General features: G+C 34.8%; 1 protein-coding gene across 2 annotated transcripts in view; it reads left to right on the top strand.

Annotated features, from left to right (window-relative positions):
- The window catches only part of LOC150077005 (RNA-binding protein 14-like), a 128,618-nt gene extending 114,239 nt beyond the window's left edge, over positions 1–14,379 (top strand). Inside the window, exons 8-9 of one of the 2 annotated variants that reach the window (XM_090386930.1) lie at positions 9,355–9,453; positions 13,771–14,379. In XM_090386930.1, the coding sequence (XP_090243056.1) occupies positions 9,355–9,453; positions 13,771–13,810 (139 nt within the window). In that variant the 3' untranslated portion in view covers positions 13,811–14,379. Of the gene's footprint in view, positions 1–9,354; positions 9,454–13,770 lie in introns of those variants that run through there. The other variant, XM_090386933.1, reaches the window with a different exon arrangement.
- The last annotated feature ends 5,536 nt before the right edge of the window (positions 14,380–19,915 follow it).

Genomic DNA, 19,915 nt, shown 5'->3' with positions numbered 1-19,915 from the left:
GCTCATCTTGAAGTCTCCACCGACCGATTTGTAGCACTCATAATTGTTCTCCATGCATTCCTTGCATTTTCTTAGCTTTCTTTCATATGAACTGAACAAACAAATTAAATTTATTCCTGTTTTGAAGCAGAAAAGATAGTAGCATAGGAATGCCTTGCCATTGGCGCAGGTGCCAAGGGTGCTGATAATCATAGAGGCTGCCACTGACAGATCACATCAGTTCCCTGTCAAGCTATTTTCATCAGCTAGCCGGAGGCTAGCTGATGAAATGGCACACCTAGATCTCGCATCAGGATGAGAGCAGAGGGCAGGGTGAAAATTAATTTTTGCCAAATGCCGTGTTTTCAGAAAGCGATTCAAGCCTGCATGCACCCTTAAATAATACTGCATAGCAGCATGCATCTATTTGCCATCCAGAATGCAACTCTTAAGGGACCAATCAGGCGAATGCTCGAGTGCACAGCAGTTCGCAATTCAAGCACTGTGTACGTTCTGAGAGACTGAATAAGTTTGAAGTTATAAATAATGTATGTATACTGTTTTTCTGCTTGTTATATAAACGATTGTGAATATTGTGATTTTTAATTTAGGTGATACAGAAGCCTACGGTAGATATATGCTGGACTATAATCAAGTCAAAAAGGAGATTAGGCAGGCAAAGGCAGATTACGAGAAATCTTTGACAAAAGATGGAAAGAGTAACTTATGTAAATTCTAGAAGGAAGGGGATGATTCATATTGGTCCCCTTGATGTTGATGGTCCTGTTCAGGTAGCTAACAAACTGGATCAGTATTTTGTATCTACATTTACACACGAGTTATTCTGGGAGGGGAATGCCAGAGGTGTATTAAACTCTGGCGATGAGCTAAATGATTTCGTAATAACTGAGAGCAAACTGGAACACAAATTGTTGAAGATAAATGTAAGAAAGAGACTTCGGGTTGATGGGATCTATCCAGTTATATTGAAGGAGGCAGCAAAGGAAGTAAGCAAACTCTTAGCCATAATTATGAGAGCTTCCTTGGACTCGGGAGGTACCCATGAACTAGAGAAGTGCAAATGTGACCCCAGTTCACAAAGAAGGATCAAAGGGTAACACAAGTAATTAAAGATCTGTTAGTTTAACTTCTGTTACAGGGAAATTAATGGAGCCACTGGTTAAAGAAGCACTGCAGGATCCTCTAGACAAGACTTCAGTTATAGCCCGGACACAGCATGGGTTTAAGGGGTTTGTCCTAGTATACAACCAATTTGATTGAATACTATGATGTTATCACAAAGGAACTGGATGCAAAAAATAATTTTGATATCATATACTTGGATCTTAGGAAAGCTTTCGATATCTTGCACATGGAAGAGTACAAATTGGAGCAGTCTGGCATTAAGGGGAAGTTGCTAGAATGGATCAAGGGATGGCTGAGTGGGAGAAGATAGAATGGTAATCAATAGACAATGATCTTGACAAGTTGATAGCTGAAATAAATCCAAGGCACAAATAAAATATTTGGAGCGAATGGAAGGGTTTTTTTTTTTTTTGGCTGATGCCACCAAAGAAAAGAAGTGCATACTGCATAAAGAGGAAATTAAAGAAAAAAAAAAAACACCTCATGTACAAAACTGGCTTAAATTTCAATTTTATTATTATGATTATTCTTATAATTATCATTTTTTTAACTGTACGGAATGTTGGAGACACTCAGATATTCAATTACTGTGACCATATAAACACAAAGGGAGGAAATTTACAGCAAAGTGTCTTTATTCACTTCAGCGAAACAACAGATCACCATTTGTTAGGGTACAGGAAAACTACTATCTCATAAAACTCTAACAAACAGGGTGCTTACAGTAGAAGATTGACCAGAGCCTATTGTCCAAATGTGGAATACCCCCTATCTGCCCACTGGCTATGGATACATAAAGTAGCTGACCAGCTCAATTTCTCGGTATAGTAGTAGAGGCATGTGATGCAAGAAAGCAAGCTTATGTAGCATCAGCCAAACAAAGAAAACCCCTTTCACACACCTATTCCCTCTAAAAGTTTGTCGAGTTCCTTGAATTTATTTAAGCTATTTCCACAATAGATGCAAGTCTGTTCCAGATAAACTGCCAGCTGGCTAGGGCAAATTTCTGCATGTTTATTCTGTAACTATCTTTCCTCAATTTGAATTTATGTTCCCCCAGGTTCATAATCTAAGCAATCTGGAAGATCTTACTTAATCCCATCAGAATTCTTCGGACCTATACAAGGCCTTACGCACCTCAATCAGATCACCTCACAAGTGCCTAGTCTTCAGAAGCTGCAATTTACAGAACTCAACCCTTCTTTGTAAGAGAGAGAACCCCTTCGTTCACCTCACCAATTTTGTTGCCCTTCTCTGTGCTGGCTCCAACAACGCTACACCATTCCTAAAATGAGGCCTTCAGACCTGTACACAATACTCAAGGTGTGGCCTGACCATTGCCCTTATACAAGGGGGATAATCACCTCCTTATCCCTGCTCATAAAATTCTTGTATATCACTGATGAGATCCCATGGCCTGGCCTGCCAGGCTGTCCACACTGTACAGAAAACTTCATAATTGACTGCACAATCACTCCATTTTTCATTTTCTACCACGCTAAGTGTCATACTGCACAGTTGGTATATTTCTCTGGGATTACTTCTACCCATATGCAGTACTTTCCATTTGTGAATGCTAAACTTCAATTGCAACTTCAATTGCAAACCACCCTTCTATCCATTGTAGCAACTTGCCCTTAATCCAATACTTCTCCAATTTGTACAGTAGTCTTCCATTCACAACAGCGTCAAAAAAAGCTTTCCTGAAATCAAAGTTTTATGATATGAAAATAATTTTTTGCATCCAGCTCCCTTGTGACCACATCATAGTATCCAATGAAATGTGTGACAGGAAGTTGGATAGGTTTTACTAAGTAATAACCTATCCAACTTAAAAGATAGCCGATGGTAGCAACAGCACTATTGCATAAATTTCTTGAAGGCTATAGGGGCAAACAATGCATACCCAGCTCACAACTGGTGAGTATAGGCTTGGCACACCCAGGATCCTGAGCTGGATATCATTCTTCTCTTCCTTGGTGATTCCCCCCCAGGGTAAATCAGAATTTTTTTTTTTTTTTTTTGTTGCTGCAGCAAAAGCCCCAGGCTTCCTTTGCATCATATGGCTAATGATAATAATAAGTCTCTCGTAATCCATTAACCACGTAATCTCATACAGAATTTTTTTTTGTTCTACAAACAATTTTAAATGTAATTGCGAAGGGGAATCAAAAATTTGCTAAACAGAAAAATTTGGTATAAAAATTTTTGTTAAACAAAGGTCAGACTGTACTTATTATTTATTACGGTAATTTTATTTACTTGCCATTTTACGATCATTTTACTAATTATAATAAAAAGGCACGTAGCCACAAATTTGCCCAGGGTGCCAAAAACCAAGCTGTGCCTCTGAGAACAGATTTCTCATTGAGCTGTACAGTCATCAGTATGATTGATGCCAACTTATCTATAAACACTATCTGAACAGTCCTCAATGGATGAGTAAATGCATAGAAAGATATATAAGTGGGCCCTTATATATAGTTGGATGTCTTTCAACTAGGTTCCATTAAATTCCACTATATTTACATGATACACCAGCAGCTCTGCATTAGGCCTAAACTTTAGTTGGGAATTTTGTGAAAAGTTTTGATTATAGATATGTGGGGATTTGCTTGTGTGGTTCATCGATGTCAGAACCATGACATTGTTGACAGATTTCCAAGTAGTCTTCCCAATTCCACTTTATTAGGCTAGTTTACTGGAATTTGGCAAGGCTTTTCCTATGTGGAACTAGGGCTATATACTATAAACTTTCCATATTTAATTTTTTGAAAGTAAAAGTTCTTTAGATCTTGTCAGTGAGCAAACTGCAAACTGAAAAACACCTGCATTTTCAATCAGTGCATGCAATTGGTGCCAATCAGTCAAGAACACAAGCACCATTGCATCAAGTGTAAAGCACATGTCAGTTATACATGGCAGATGCCATTGAATGCATGCATATCATTAGGCATAACCAGATTCCTGCATGTTTTCCTAATAATTAACAGATTTCTAGAATTTTCATTGGAAAAACATAACATTCAAAGGCAGGTATTAGGAGTTCGTTTGGATTAGGGCTTACAATACTGGGATCTCGACCAGGATCCTGGTCATTGTTTTCCGGTATTGATACAAAAAATATCGGTTTTCGGCACTAATTTAAAAAAAATAATTGTTTATAATTTAATCACTAAGGTTGTAAAATCACCATTGTGTGATTATGACGTCGTTATCTATACTAGCAAACGTTCGATAAATCATCAATAGGACACCACGCAACATTGCAACCTGTCCACAATTGTCGGATAACTTTATGTCTGACCGTATCGTAACTTCCAAGTCCCGTTCCTCCACTACTGACTTTAGTTCAACTCCACCAAGTGTATACATTATTTTGGGGTTGCTGTTCCCCAGGTGTGAGATCCTGCATTTTGCTGAACTAAAGCATAGTTGCCACTTTTCTGACCATCCCGGAAGTCTGTCTAGGTCACTGTGAAGAAGCTCTGCTTGGTGGCGACATTAACTACTCTACTGATGTTTACATCATCTGCAAGTTTAGACCTCACGCCCTCCATCCTTTCATTGTTGTCATTTAAGATAATCAAAATCAACAGTGGTCCCAATACTGATCCTTGAGGAACCCCCACTTCTTACATTAACCCAATCTGAGGAATAACCATTTATCACAACCCTCTGCCTGGTGCGATTGTGCTATCCATCTAAGGATTTTCCCAATGATTCCAGCCTGCTCCATCTTATAAAGTAACCACTCATATGGGACTGAGTCAATCTGCCGCTAATGCTGAAATACAAATAATTAATGTTGAAATTATTCCCTAAATCCAGCTCACGAGTGACCTGTCAAAATGGCTAACCAGATTTGTTAAACATGATTTTCCCTTTACAAAACCTACAGTGTATCCTACAGAATTCCATTTCCATCTAAATGAATCTGAATTCCACCTTCGATCATTGCCTCCATGAGTTTCCCTACTACTGAAGTTAGACTGGCCGGTCAGTAATTTCCTGTTACACTTCTAGAACTGCCTGTAAAATGTTCCAATTTACACCAATCCAATGGAATCTCTCCCTCTGTGCTCTCATAATTAGCCTTAATGGTTCAATGCACTCACTTGCCACCTTTAAGATTATAGGGTATATGCCATCAACCACAGGAGCCTTACAAAAGTTCTCATTAAAAATAATCATTTGAAATTTCAACATCATTAATTATCAGATATTTATTTAAAGTATACCCAGTAAAATAAAATAAAATAAAATATTTCCAGAAGCTTTCGGAACTCGTGTCCCTTTCTCAAGTTGAGAAAGGGACACGAGTTCCGAAAGCTTCTGGAAATATTTTATTTTATTTTATTTTACTGGGTATACTTTAAATAAATATCTGTTAAACTATGGACCCCAGTACTCCAGGCCCATTTGTCACTATCATTAATTATATTTTTTTCAACTTCACTTCCACAATATCTCATTGATACAAAGGGTTTTTCTTCTGTAAATATCGATGCAAAGTAGCTGTTCATCTGCAACTTCAGCTATGTTATCTAATACTATCCCATGTCCATTACATAAGGGTCCAATCTGATTTGCCCTTCTGTTCTTTGCATTTATATATGTGAAGAATTCTTTATCTGCACTCTTTGCTCTCTTCTTTATTTCTTATCCCCACTCTTTGCTCTCTCAAAGACTCTGTAAAGATACTATACTGAAAATTTTACTTCGCTTAATAAAACGCCTTTCTCCTTCAGAAAATGAACATAATTCAACCATGGGAAACCAAAGTGGAACAGAACAGTGTTCCATAATTTCTTTCCAAAATAAGAAATTGCCTGAGTCCAATAAGATTTTAAAAGATGAACTTCTTTAAAAAGTTAATGAAATACTTTTAACTATTTTTGCTAAAAAAAAGTTCAAACCCTAGAAAATATGGACTGATATCATCTACATTATCTCGGTACAATAGTACCAGAATAGAATCCGAAAGAGCGTTTCCTGCCGCTAATCAAATACTGTATGAACCAAAATTAGATCCATTTTTAAACGATCATATTGATTGTGTATATAAAGTGCTTAGCATCATAATACACAGCCATTTCTGTATAAACAGAAAACATTTAGGGCTCTAGCCCTAAATGCGCCTTAGTCTAAATACATCATACACCATCAGGCATCTCTCATATTGTGGAGTTATACTTCATAACTGTTTTTGCCATCATTGCATCACTTGGGTACCTACCCACTCACTGACGAAGGGCCAAATAGCCCTGAAACAGTGCTGTCTGGGTGGTGGTACCTATCTGAGAATAAGTAACACTAGTCTTCTCCTTAGGTGAAGCGTTACTTATTCGAAGTAGTGCAATATCATGGCAACTCGTTGTGAAGGTATTCACAATATGAGATATAACCTAAAACGATGCCACCTTAAAAATTTTCTGTTTATACAGAAATGGCTGTGTATTATGATGCTAAGCACTTTATATACATAGTCTAAATTTGTTCGCAGCTTGAGGCTCTAGCCCTAAATGCGCCTTAGTCATATTGATTGTTTGTTTCTTAAGAGCTCACTTTTTTCCAACAGGTAGTGTGGATGCTTAAACATAACTAAACTTTGCAGTAACAATATGTATTTTTTTTTTTTTTTTAGAATAACTGTATTTTAATTTAATTTTATTTTTTTCCTTCAGAATATTTATTATTGCAATAAAAGTTTATTTAAAACATGAATTCAAGTAATTACAGTACTTGTTTGTTTTTTTCCTTACTTTTTTGCACTAATTGTCATCAAAATTTATTGAGAAAAACGCTTGTTTATGAAATACCGGTATCCTAGTTTCATAAATTAAAAATACCGAAATACTGGTATTAGGATTTTGACCGATATTGTAAGCCCTAGTTCGGATGGAGCACACCTTGTTGAAAGAGATATGTAGGGTTGCATTAACCCCAACTGCCCAGCTTAGGTTCAAGGGAGGGCTTGCCCTACGTGGAAATACCCACCATTCTAAGTAGCATCACTGAGATGTTAATTGAACTCTTCTTTTAAAGTGAGCTTGAAAATTATAGGTCAATCTGCAATGGAAAAAATTTTTCTAACCTGCAGCTATTGTAACAGATGTAAGGTACACATGATTTTCTCATGTCAAGCAGTAATTTCAAGAATAGATTTGTTGAAGGCAATTCTTTTATTGGTGATAAGACCAGTACTTTGTAATGTTACATTGCTACTATTGTGGTCTTATTGTATGAACAGAATGAATTAGATCCAATATTCCTAATGTTTTAAGAATACAGATTTAAAATAATTTTGTCAGTTTGGCCACTTGGACCTGTTGGTAAGGTTCTAGGATACGTTGTAACAGCTAGTGTATTATCCTCCTAGCTCTAAGTAATGTATATTTAGAAGCTACTGCTGAAGCCAGTTTTGTCAAGTTGCCGGATATATTCTTGCTCTTTGTGCACATCGAAAAAATACAGTTGAACTTGGTAATAACGAGCACCAAGGGACACAATTTCCTTGTTATAACCATTGCTCAGTATCAGCGGTAGTGAAATCTACCTCCTATTTTTTAAAATTCTCTGGGCCAGACGCAGCACACGCTTCTTGATTAGACCGGGGTTCGAGCCCATGACCAAATACGGAGGATGCGGAAAGGTCAGGGAATGACCACCACATATACCAGGAGCAATATGGCCTTAGTTGCTAATGCTCCTTAAAAAAAAAAAGAATTTTTTTAAATTCTCAATAACTTGATAAAACAAAGTCAGATTCAAAAAAACAAAAGTATGTACCTACATTAATTGTATTAATGTGCATTGATTTGGTTTTTAAATCTATCCAGCCAACCGTTGTCACACACAATCTATGCGTCCAAATTGTTTAGCAAATTTTTCTGCTTGAGCCTTCAAGATCAGAATGTCTATTGAAAATCCAGCACTTCTTTGTGTAGTGAGCCATTTAAGCAATGCTTCATTGAAGTTTGTAACCTCACACTTTCTAATTTTTTTTTTTTTTGTTACGTTCTTTTCCAGTGCTGATATGTAAACATGTTTATTCTTTCTCAATGTCGATACTGTTGAAGAGGAACAGAGTAAACTTTACACACTTCAACATTTTTTTGCAATATGTAACTCATGAATAATTTCGATCTTTTCACGAATTGAGAGACTTTCTTTGTTAGTGGACCTGTTTCCGACGGAAGGTTTTGTTTCTAATCAATTTTACTCTAAAATCGCAGTCAAGTGATCTGCATACAAAGTTTTTAGAAGTCCCTTTTCCAGAATCCTTAATTCTGAAATACATTTATGGTTCGATGACTACAAAGGCAATCTGTAATTAGGGTAATGTGACAAGTGGAATGGCAATGCACTATTCTATAACCCCTGTCCCAGAAAGGAGAAGGTCATAAACCAGCCGCTAATTTGATGCGGATGGTCAAGAAAGCTAAATCACGAATTTCATTTTCATCTATTCCAAGAATTGGGTTTTTTCGACTACCCAAGCAATTAAGAATATTTACACAGTTACCAAAATTTATATGGTATATCTGTGTAGTACACTTGTTTAGCAGTGAGTGATTGTTTGGGAATATGCGTAAATTAAAATCATGGCTTTTTTTTTTTGCTCATTACAGCCGTGATCTTATTTCCATGCTCATTATAACTAAGTTCAACCGCATTGTCATTTCATGTACAATAGAACATCCTAAATCTGGCACCAATAGATATTTGAGTTTTCCTGGATTTTTGATGGTCATATTGTAGTCATAAAACACTGCAAAAATATTGAATTTCTGTACCAAACATTTTATTTAAAAGCAAAGGAAGCTGCATTTGTACAATAATATACAATCCTCATATTTGAGAATATTTGTATATTATTTCAAAAACACGAGTACTGTGATTCTCCCGAGTAATTCTTTTAATTAAGCTTTCTCGACTGTGTTAAAGCAGCAGCAGCATCATGTTCCATTAGGCTGGACCTTGGGTGAAACCAAATATCCAGAGGTCTGCCAATATTCTTTTCAAAGGACATAATTTTAAAAACACTGAATTTACTGTGATTCACTATGATGTATTATTCCTTCAGTTACCATTCTCTCAATTATGTTTTTGCATCTTTAGTAATATAAAGATATCATATTTCAGTCCTGAGTTATGTTTCACTTTTGATTTTGCAGAAATATCTTTAATGAATGTTTAAATGTGAACTGTTTTCCTTTCTTCTAGTGGATTCTTCCCAAAAAGGAATATCGGTATGTTCAATGGAAATTTTGGGAATCCTGCTGGCCCTTTTGGCGGTTTCAGAAATGTAAATGGAGGATTCAGGTATGATTTATTATATTAATATATAATGTTCTGATAAAATATGTATACAGGTAACCCTCGTATAACACGGTAGTTTGGTTCCTACAAAATCTTGTGTAATGTGAAAGCGTGTTATACGGGACTAAGAACCAGTACAAAAAGAGGGGTTACATTTAAAAAAAAAAAAAATATATATATATATTAAAAAAAAAAATGGCGTATTTTTTTTATAACTATCAGATACTTAATTTTTATAGTAGTAATAACTTAAATATTTAACTATTATTTTTATAATAGTAACTGAACAAACGTCTTACCTTAAAAACTGTGATACTTATATTTGAGATAATGTAAGTTTGTTTAATTTTCTTCATCGCTGCTAAGCACAATCTCTTGTACAACATTTGGATTTAGTGTACCTTCTGCTCTCTTTAAAAGTCACGAACTGCACTCTTCAAAGCCAATTATTTTTTATAATCTCAAACAAGCACAAGTTCAATAGCACAGAATCTTTCATCCAGGGATTTTACAACAAAATACAATGGACCCTGCTTTAAATGATACATGAAAATTGGAAGAATATTTTACAGTTAGCAAAATAAAAATAAATTTACGCTTACATACAAAGCTTAATTAATACGTACTGTAATATGTACATACTAACTAATTGAGATTTCTGTTCACTGACTTTTTTTTTTTTTTTGTTTGGTTGTAAAATTTAAAACAGTAAAAATGATAAGCAATCAATAACAAAGAACACTGCATGCACAAGTTGCAACAAATTTTGGCGCTTGCGTAGCACACGCTTCTTGATTAGACCGGGGTTCGAGCCCGTCACCACCAAATACGGAGGATGCGGAAAGGTCAGGGAATGACCACCGCATATCCCGGAGCAATATGGCCTTAGTTGTTAATGCTCCTAATAACAACAACATATTTATGTATTAAAATATGTATAATCGAGAACAAGTTGCAACAAACATGATACTGATTAATAAGTTTCTGAAAACTGAATATTTCATAGTAGAGGAAACACATTTCACCATAATGATGTGAAGACCTACAATTCCAGTTATTGGTGATATAGCAAATGCAAGAAGATAGAGTTTACTAACTATTTATAATTGATTACACTAGCAGAAAAGACCAATAAACCTGAAACTGCAAATGGTTTTTATTGTTTTATGGGAGTGACCTCCAGAAATGTGCTTTAGAAAAATATCACAAAGACAATAATTGACTAGTGAGTCAACAGCGGGGATTCACGAAAAGGAATGGAAACATTGAAAATTTCATCAAACATAATAGCAATGACAAATCCCAGCACAAAAGCTCAAAAATACAGTGTTATGCACGATTTCCCGCAATTCTCAAACTTTTTTCTAACACGATTTATCAATCGTGTTAGAGCAAAGTTTGAGAATTATAGAGCAATAGAGCAAAATTTATCACGATTGATAAATCGTGTTAGAGCAAAACCGTGTTGAAGAACCATGTTATACGGGGAGTTGCCTGTAGTTTAAAATATCCGTATCTTATGCACTTTATTCTAACAGTTGATCACATTCTATCCAAGCACACCTGTCAGACAGTCAGTTTGTATGTGACAAGAAGTGCTTATTTTCTGCAAGGATTCCAAGAATCCTTGCATAAAATAAGATTTTTAGTAAGTTTACCCTATGATATGTTGTTTTTGAGAGATTGTTAAAATTCATGACAAGAATTGTAGATGTTTTAAATTGGTGTTTTCAAATAAAAATTTAATAGACCAGACTACACTTAATTTCTAAAAAAATAACTTAAAACAACAGTGTAAATTGTTTTGGGACTGCTTAGGGTAATTAAAAAATTAGGGTTCCATGCATATTTCGAGTGGTCTTTGAACTCTGAAAGAACCTTACAAAGGTGAAAGTATAATTGGTTGCTTAGTTTTCCCTATAATGAGTTGGTTTTTTTCTTTTAATGGGAAAAATAATGAATCTGGAGTTCCTCTGAATGCACCCTGAAAAGCCTTTGATACTTTTAATTGAAGTTGGTGATGTATAGTAAGACTCCCCCATATCTGCGGGGGATACATTCCAAGACCTACCATGGATATAAGCTAACCGCTGCTGACCCCATATATAACTGTGATTTTCTTGTACATTAAACTGTATTATACGTATGCATAATACAGTTTAATTGATAAATTAAACACAGTAAAACATTAGCAACATTAAATACAGTAATAAAGTACAGCAGACAGTACAGCAGAAGTCATAAAATTCAAGTAATAACTAGAATAGGTGTAAACTGATTTTAAAAGTTGTAAATAATCGACAAGGACTGGCATTATAATTCATCATTGGGAGATTAGTGTACCTATTATCTTGCAACCTTCACACCTACAGCTCAAAAGAAAAAAAAAAAAAAAAAGAGAGACCAAATGTTTAGTTGGATTTAGTGCATTGCTTCAATTGTGTTCTGTTGCACCGCAAAAGGACAAATTTTGTTTCATTATTTACGTCAGGGATGTCGGAATTTATTTATTTTTTTTTAATAGTAACTATTTATTTTTATTTTTTTGTTTAGAAATCGCAAAAATGATGGGCAAATGCACAAGTTGTGCTTTCAAATTAAACAAAAACTTGAAATTATTCAAAAGTTTGAAAACGGTGCATCCGTTAAATCTCTAAAGAACCATAATAATGTTGGTGACGAAACCATATGCAACATTTTAAAAAATAAAGGGAAGCATAATATTAGACGTGAGTAGTAAGTGTTAAGTTTTTTTTTTTTTTTTTTAAATGTGGTTAATCCTGGGTAACTGAATCAGTGGATACGGGGGGGGACAACTGTACTTGCATTATTTCTCAGGTATTCCAAATCTTAACCAATCCAAAAGGATATCAAATAAACTTAACAAATAACAGCATTTGTAATTTGAGTTTGTTGACCATTTTTGCAAATTTCAGTCTTACAACAAGTCTTGTTCCCAGTATACATTTCAAGAATCCTTACCAAATGTGTAGGTTCTTTATAAAGTAAGTAGTTTGCATATTTGTTTCTTGATTGCAAGTGCATGAAATGTTTCATTTTTCCAGTTTAGTTCTGTGGTTGTCATGTTTCTATGGAATGCCACATAATAGACAGTCTTTTCTGAGATTTTAGAACAAAATTAAGTTAATGTTGCAGTTTTCAGTTCTCAGTGTTTCTCACAATTGAACAATAACAAAAGTATTAAAGAAACACGCAAACAGTCCCTACTTATTACCAAATGTTGCCCCCTCCATATTTGTCCTACAAGGAGTCCACTGGTTAGGTTGTCATATAACCATTATATTGTACATTTGCCTGCAAATGTTACTTCAGTTGCCAAAATCCAGCTATAGTAACTGTGGATTACCTGTATATTTGCATTCCATAATGGCTAATGAACGTCTGTTGAACCTGTCTATACCCTATACTAAGTATACCCTGTCTGAGTATTGCCTTTCAGGAGGTTTTATGGCATAATATAACTTAACATTTGGCCATCAAGGCTTTCATAAGGTTGACAAATGCTTTTCTACAACAAACAGCATTACATGTCCATTGTGTAGCTGTCTGTCTTGTAATGCTGTTTTCTACAACAAACAGCATTACAAGACAGACAGCTACACAATGGACATTGAAAAGAGTCAGAAAATTAATTTAAAAAGGAAGGAACTTCATGAATACAAAAAATATCCAGATTTTGGTTTCTACATGACAGTAACAATTTTTGACTCATCACTTTACAGATATAAAAAGAAAAGGAGGATATTGATTTTCACCTTTACTTTTGAACACACTGACAGTTGCATTACACAATGTTCAAAGTTTTTTTTATTATTATCTTTGATACAGGATCATTGCAAAACATTGAAGATAAAATAACTTGCAAAAGATTGCAAGTTAATCTTCTACCCATGCAGCAAGTCAACTTCTACACACACAATTCAGCCGACCGGGCTAGCCGAGTGGGTAAAGTACCTGCCTGGGAACCCAAAGGTCGCGGGTTCGATTCCCGCTTCGGGCTTGGATCAAAGTACTGCAAAAACCTTGGGAGGTGCAATATGGCCACAGAAGCCGATGCGCCAACAACTACCAAATCAAAAAAAAAAAAAAAAAAAAACACACACACAATTCTTCTCTAAACAATCACATTATCCTGTAACTAAATTTTTTTTATAAAAGTTGATATTTATGATATTTTTCTGCTAAGGCTACTCAAATAAGATATCTGTTGCAGAACATCTGCAACAGATATCTTATTTGAGCAGCCATTGAAAGTGTTTTTTGTAGTTGTGTGTTTATTCTGTTTTATGTAATTTTCAGAACACCACTACCACCAGGTAAAATGGAAAAAATGAATTAAGTGGAATTTAATTCATTGTGGTTAATAAAGTTCTCCCTCCAGGTCACATTGTGAATGTGTCAGCAGCCAAAGTATGATGATTGTACTTATTTTAATAGGAAGGTAACCACCAGGAAAAACAGCCTACTGCCACAGTATTTTTGTGATGGTCTGACATTCTTGACCCCTCCCTCTCTCCTAAACAGTATATTTATTTCAAAGGAGAATAACTTATTGACAAAGCGGCTGTTTTTGTGCTGCTTTGGTTTAAGTTTCATGCATTCCTTTTCAGCATCATCAAGATCATCTTTATCTTACATGTTTGGTATTTTGATATATTTATACACTTTGTAATTATGCTTTTAAGCCTAGTATACTATAATTTCTGAATAAACAAGGTGAAGCCGATAAAATCGTGTCCAGTTACATATTTGTTAACCCATTGTTTGTCCATCTTCCAGTGAAGGAGATGGTAGCAACCACTGTACAGTCATCTGTATTTTAATTTCTACAGCTAAAGAAAAGTTTGCATGATATATATAATAAACTGCATTGTAACCATTAGTTTTGATAAAGTGAAGAAAGTTGTATTCATAGTTTTATTTATAATACTCAATTTTGGTGTATGATGTGAGGAAGAATTAGCATCGAGTAACTTAGAAACTACATTAAACTTTTTAATATTAGTTAATTTAATAAATGAATATTAACAATTTTAATCAAAGCTACACTTGTTCAGCTTCAGTAATTTTTTTTTTAGAAGAAAAAAATTAAAAATTCTTCCTTTTTATTAAATACTGCATATTGTGCTTCAAAATACTAAAGCACATGGCAATACAGACATTAAGGCTATATAAAATTGTGCTGAATTGTTATTCATTTTAAAGAAATGTGTTGCTGTCCAAAAAAAAGCACGGATAATGGGGCCAGATGTCATTTCAACAATGCTGCTTTATACAGATTTTAACCTACAGAAACTGGTAAGTAGCTCAAAAGAGTTCTTAACAGAGCAACAGAGTTATCAATATACATCAATTTCAAGGAAAGTAATCAGAGTAGATGTGAAATAGTTTTGTTCTAAATCTTTATTTTCAAGATTACTTAGTCTACTTTGTTGCTGGTGGTATTGAACAACTTTTGAAAGTTGTAACTCCACACTTAATTCACATTTTAGTTCCTCCCAACTGTCGTCCAATGTTTGCTGTGCAGCCCAAATTTATTGTCACATGGACTTGAGTTGCTACACGTTCCAAAGAATTGATGCAGTTGCTTCCCACATTTGAAAACTGGATAGATGTGGATATCTTCCCCAATAAGCTTATTCAACCTCATAACTAAAGTGTTCAGCCAGACTGATATCTGTTGACTGGGCTTGCAGAGTAGTCTGAAATCATTGGTGTTCCTGGAGCCAATTTCTGCACAGCTCTTGCCTGATGACATGGTGCATTATCCCATTGGAAGAATCCATTCTGGGATGGGTATCTTGTGGTAAAGAAGGTGTGTGCCTGATGAGTAGGGTTCGGATTTTTATGTATCATCATATTCATTTTTCGTTTACATAAAGGCATGAAACTTGTGTCCATGTTACATGGTCCGAGATCTCAAAGAAGCGTGTTTGTAATTTCATATTTCATCATATTTTACACATCATAATTTCAAAAAATATATATGAAATATCATATTTAATAGCATATTTCATACTTGTCTACATAAAATTTTTATATTTCGTCTTACGACAATCAACAAATTATTTATCAAATTGATTTAAAATATTTCTTAAAAACCATGGGAATTTACATTTAATCATTTCACATTCCAGCATGGGTGGACACAAGTGGCTAAATCCCAAAGTTATTTTGATTGGCTCTTTAGTCACTCACACAAAGACATTGTAGTGTAATCTTAGCTATAATTTAAAGCTTTACAGTAGTTTCGCCTTATACTGAGTTCAGCAAGTTATTCGTTCAACTTATTTTATACAGTAGAAACTTCAGCTGTTGGTGAAATGAAGCCAAAATTGAGCTTTTTAGAAAATAGATTTCTGTAGAAGAGTCTAAAGATATACCAAACGGATGGATAAATAATATTGCAATTCGTGCAATAAAGACGTACGGAAATTAATTATATAAATATAATATCTGTGTAGATACACCATAGATAATTCGTAATGAACAACTACGATAGTAGTGTGAAAAGCATTATTTTGTCTGTATCTCATATTGTGCTCTTTCTTCACAACAAGTTGCCCATGTATTGCACTAACTCAAATAAGTAAATGCTTCACTAATAGAGAAGACTATTGTTACTTATTCTCAGTGAGTACCCAGTCGGCGCTGTTTCAAAGCTAGTTGACTTTTCATCGGTGGATGGTGGTAAGACAAGTAACAGTAGTCTTCTCTATTAGTGAAGCGTTACTTGTTATAGGTAGTGCAATACATAGGCAACTCGTTTTGAAGGAAGAGCACAATATGAGATACAGATGAAATGATGCTTTTAACACTATTATCGTAGTTGTTCGTAATCTATGGTGTATCTACACCGATATTATATATAATCTTAAATATTATGCCTTGCTGCATTTAGTTTATTTAAGTAAATTAATTAATTACCTGGTAATAGATTTATCATAATATTTATATTTTTGGATGCTTCCATATATGGACATTCCAAATTTAATGCTCATGCATATATTAGTTTTAATATGCATGACTTGTACTTAAGTTGCTAAAGCACTTAGCAAGTTAAGCGTTAGTAGCCCTAGCCTGTACATTTTGGTTTTTGTATGTTTAAAAAAATTATTTTAATGTTTATATTTCAAAAAAAAAAAAAAAAACCTTGCAAATTGTGATATTTTCATTATATTACTTGTTAGAAATTTGTATAACAAGTTTACAACTTTAAAAGAATAAAAAAAGTAAATATCATTTATACGGTATGTAAAGGTAAATTATTTAGTCATATTTGGTTAAATCTAATGACATTTTCATCATGTTTTGACCTTTTTAAGGTCATAAAAATCCGAACTCTACTGATGAGAAACACCTTACACATGTTACTCTAATGGTAACTGTGGGCCCACAAACCCTCCAGTCACACCACCAGCCTGCACCATTAACATCTGCCAGTACAGGTCCATGGGCTCATGTTGTTTTCACTATATTCTGTTTCTTCTATTAGTGAATAGGAGGAATTGGGATTTGTCAGACCATTTTTTGCTGGTGTTGTTATTTGTGAGCCCACTATAATAATTTCTTGTTTGTTGCTGACAGGTATGGAATCCAGTTTGGTCACTGGCTGTGATACTCCTTTCATGACAAGGTATGAAGGATTCCACATTCTTAAATACCATCTTTGGTTCATGTGCTGAGTTATTTGACTCACTGTTTGCTGTTGGATGCTATTTGGTTATTGAACTTAAATCTACACCCAAGACAGTCGTGTGAAAATCGTAGCAAATTTTCAGTTTTTCAGATACTCATAGTAGAACATCTGGCAGTTAATACCATGCCATATTCATAGTCGCCTAAGCCTTACACCTGGCCCGCTCTCACACTGAATTGCACATATTCATCTCTATTTATCTGCGACTTCTTTTACATTGAATGGTCTGAATAGTGTTACTGGAGGTTTGCTTATACCCTGTGAGCAATTTCATGATACGTACCTCTTGGATAAACAATTTTTTTCTTTCTCCTTTAACTGTCACAAAATTGTGAACTGTAACACTGGCCATTTAGATTTTTTTTAAAATTTATTTAAATGAACCATGTGCACACAGATGCCACCATCACTGTGTGTTGCTTCCAGCAATTTCAAGTGATTATTTGAACATGACATTTTAAAAGTTGTTTAATTGTCATGATGAAGACTATAATGGTAATAAATGACAACAAGAAAATGAAGTGAAGGAAAACGTTTTTATAAAAATAAGTCCACACACTTTAATGTAGTAAACTTTCCTTTTGGATTGGATAGAAAATCTTGGAAAAGTGTTACCAAGGTATTTCAATCTCTGTTGTATTCTTTTGTTAAAAATATACATCTAGCATATTGCTATCTTGCCTGTCACCTTTTTATAACACCATTTTTAAAATAAATTTATTTTTCCATAAAATGGAATTAATATGCCCGAAGAAGTGTCATTTATAATAATAAAACAAAAGTAATACAAATACAGCAAAATTATGGAAAACAACTTCCATGAAATGAGAGCATTTTCTATATGCATGTAAAACCTTGGATAATTACTGGTGTAAAAAAAAGAATCTCTATGAAATGGAACCTGTTTTGTGCAGAAATATACAGATTCGGAAATTTGCATCATACTATATTTTAAATCATACACAAAATCTAAAATGTGGATATAATATGGTGAAAGCTAAAAATTTTCATCTGAAAGATTTAAAAACTGGAATACAGATTGTGAATAGCATAGTTACAGTCTGCAATTGATGTCATCTCCATTATAAAAGGACTTTTGGTGAATTCTAAAATTGAATACCATTATACCATAATTAAAGGAATTGTTGCAGATTGCAACAGAATACTCAAGTTGTATACCACTGCATTTAAGTGACAATTAGAAATAAAAATTACCAAATAAATTAATCTTATTACAATAAAATGCAATTGCATGTTGGTTTCGGCTTGTCGGTTGGCTTTGGTCAACTTGGAAATTTATATTATTTTCAGGTTTGCCGAGTTCCTCACTAATCAGGTTAACCATTAAAATTATCTTCTGTTTCTACTGTCTGTCCATTGCTGAGGGGCAATCAATCTTAGTACAGTTGATGTTGCCAACCCTACACTGGGTGGAAAACTGGCAGTCAATGATGTGAACAGGGCTGGGAGAACATGGTAAGCCAGATATATGGGGTGCCAAAATTCAAAACTTTTTTTTTTTTTTAACAATATTTAATAAAAGTATCTCAAGGGTCCCAAATACATTTTTTGCCTAGGGGTGCCAAAACCCTGGATGTGAGAAATTTTTGACCCTTTTTCAAAACATGATTGGAGTTTTGAGTTTGAGGGTAGCATTTTCCCCCATCCTGGAAACTGGTTTTTGTGCAGAACACATGCAATTTACAGAGAACATGTGATATATGGTGAGTCACTCATGCATGAAAAACACTACAATAACAATATCCATTGTCCCTAATTCAACAGGTCAAGGTCTGCATTTAGGTACAAGAATAGCACTTCAAATAATTGTAAAAATAATCTGATAATAGTACCTGAGATGCTATTAAGTGTTAAAATAATAGTGTATCTTCTTTCAATCCAAAATGAAATTGATTGATGCCCTGCAGGATTAGGCGCCTCCGTAGCCAGGTGGAAAGGAGCAGCAGTGCGTAGCGCACGCTTCTTGATTAGACCGGGGTTAGAGCCCGTCACCACCAAATACGGAGGATGCGGAAAGGTCAGGGAATGACCACCGCATATCCCCAGAGCAATATGGCCTTAGTTGCTAATGCTCCTGAAAACCAAATAAACAACTTGGCTATTTCATTTGCAAAATCGAGAATTTCATATTGAATCGATATTTAGCTTTATCCATGATGACAGCGTCACACATTCAGCTCTGCAATAAAATAAACCTAAGAGCAATGAAACGTCTGACATGTATTACTAGATAAGCAATACAATCAATAAAACAGAGTTCATAGAATACACAGAAAGTAAGTGGAAACAACATTTTGATATCATCTAGTACAGTTCACGAAACTGCTGGTCCCAAGAAAGGAAAGTACAAAGTCTGGGATTAACTTATCTGTTGTTATAGTAGATGGAGAATTAAATCCAAAGGGGTAGTAACCAAACTCTATCCCAACGTAACATGGCAAACTTCTAATATGGGACAAGTGGTTTTCACCATGATTGTGTACTTTATTTCTCTTAACAAGTAGGCCCTCCGTAGCCAGGTGGGATGGGGCAGCAGTGTGTAGCATATGCTTCTTGATTAGACCAGGGTTCCAGCCCGTCACCACCAAATACGGAGGATGCGGAAAGGTCGGGGGATGACCACCACATATCCCGGAGCAATATGGCCTTAGTTGCTAATGCTCCCAAAAAACTAACAAGTCGTGGATCGTTTAACACAAAGATCTATACTTTCAAACTCTTTCT

Source organism: Mastigoproctus giganteus, chromosome 12 (assembly GCF_048544385.1).
Source record: "Mastigoproctus giganteus isolate SK-2022 chromosome 12, ASM4854438v1, whole genome shotgun sequence".
In the NCBI taxonomy this organism is placed as follows: Eukaryota; Metazoa; Arthropoda; class Arachnida; order Uropygi; family Thelyphonidae; genus Mastigoproctus; species Mastigoproctus giganteus.
The sequence above is the reverse complement of the archived record's forward strand: the minus strand, read 5'-3'. Positions and strand labels throughout refer to the sequence as shown.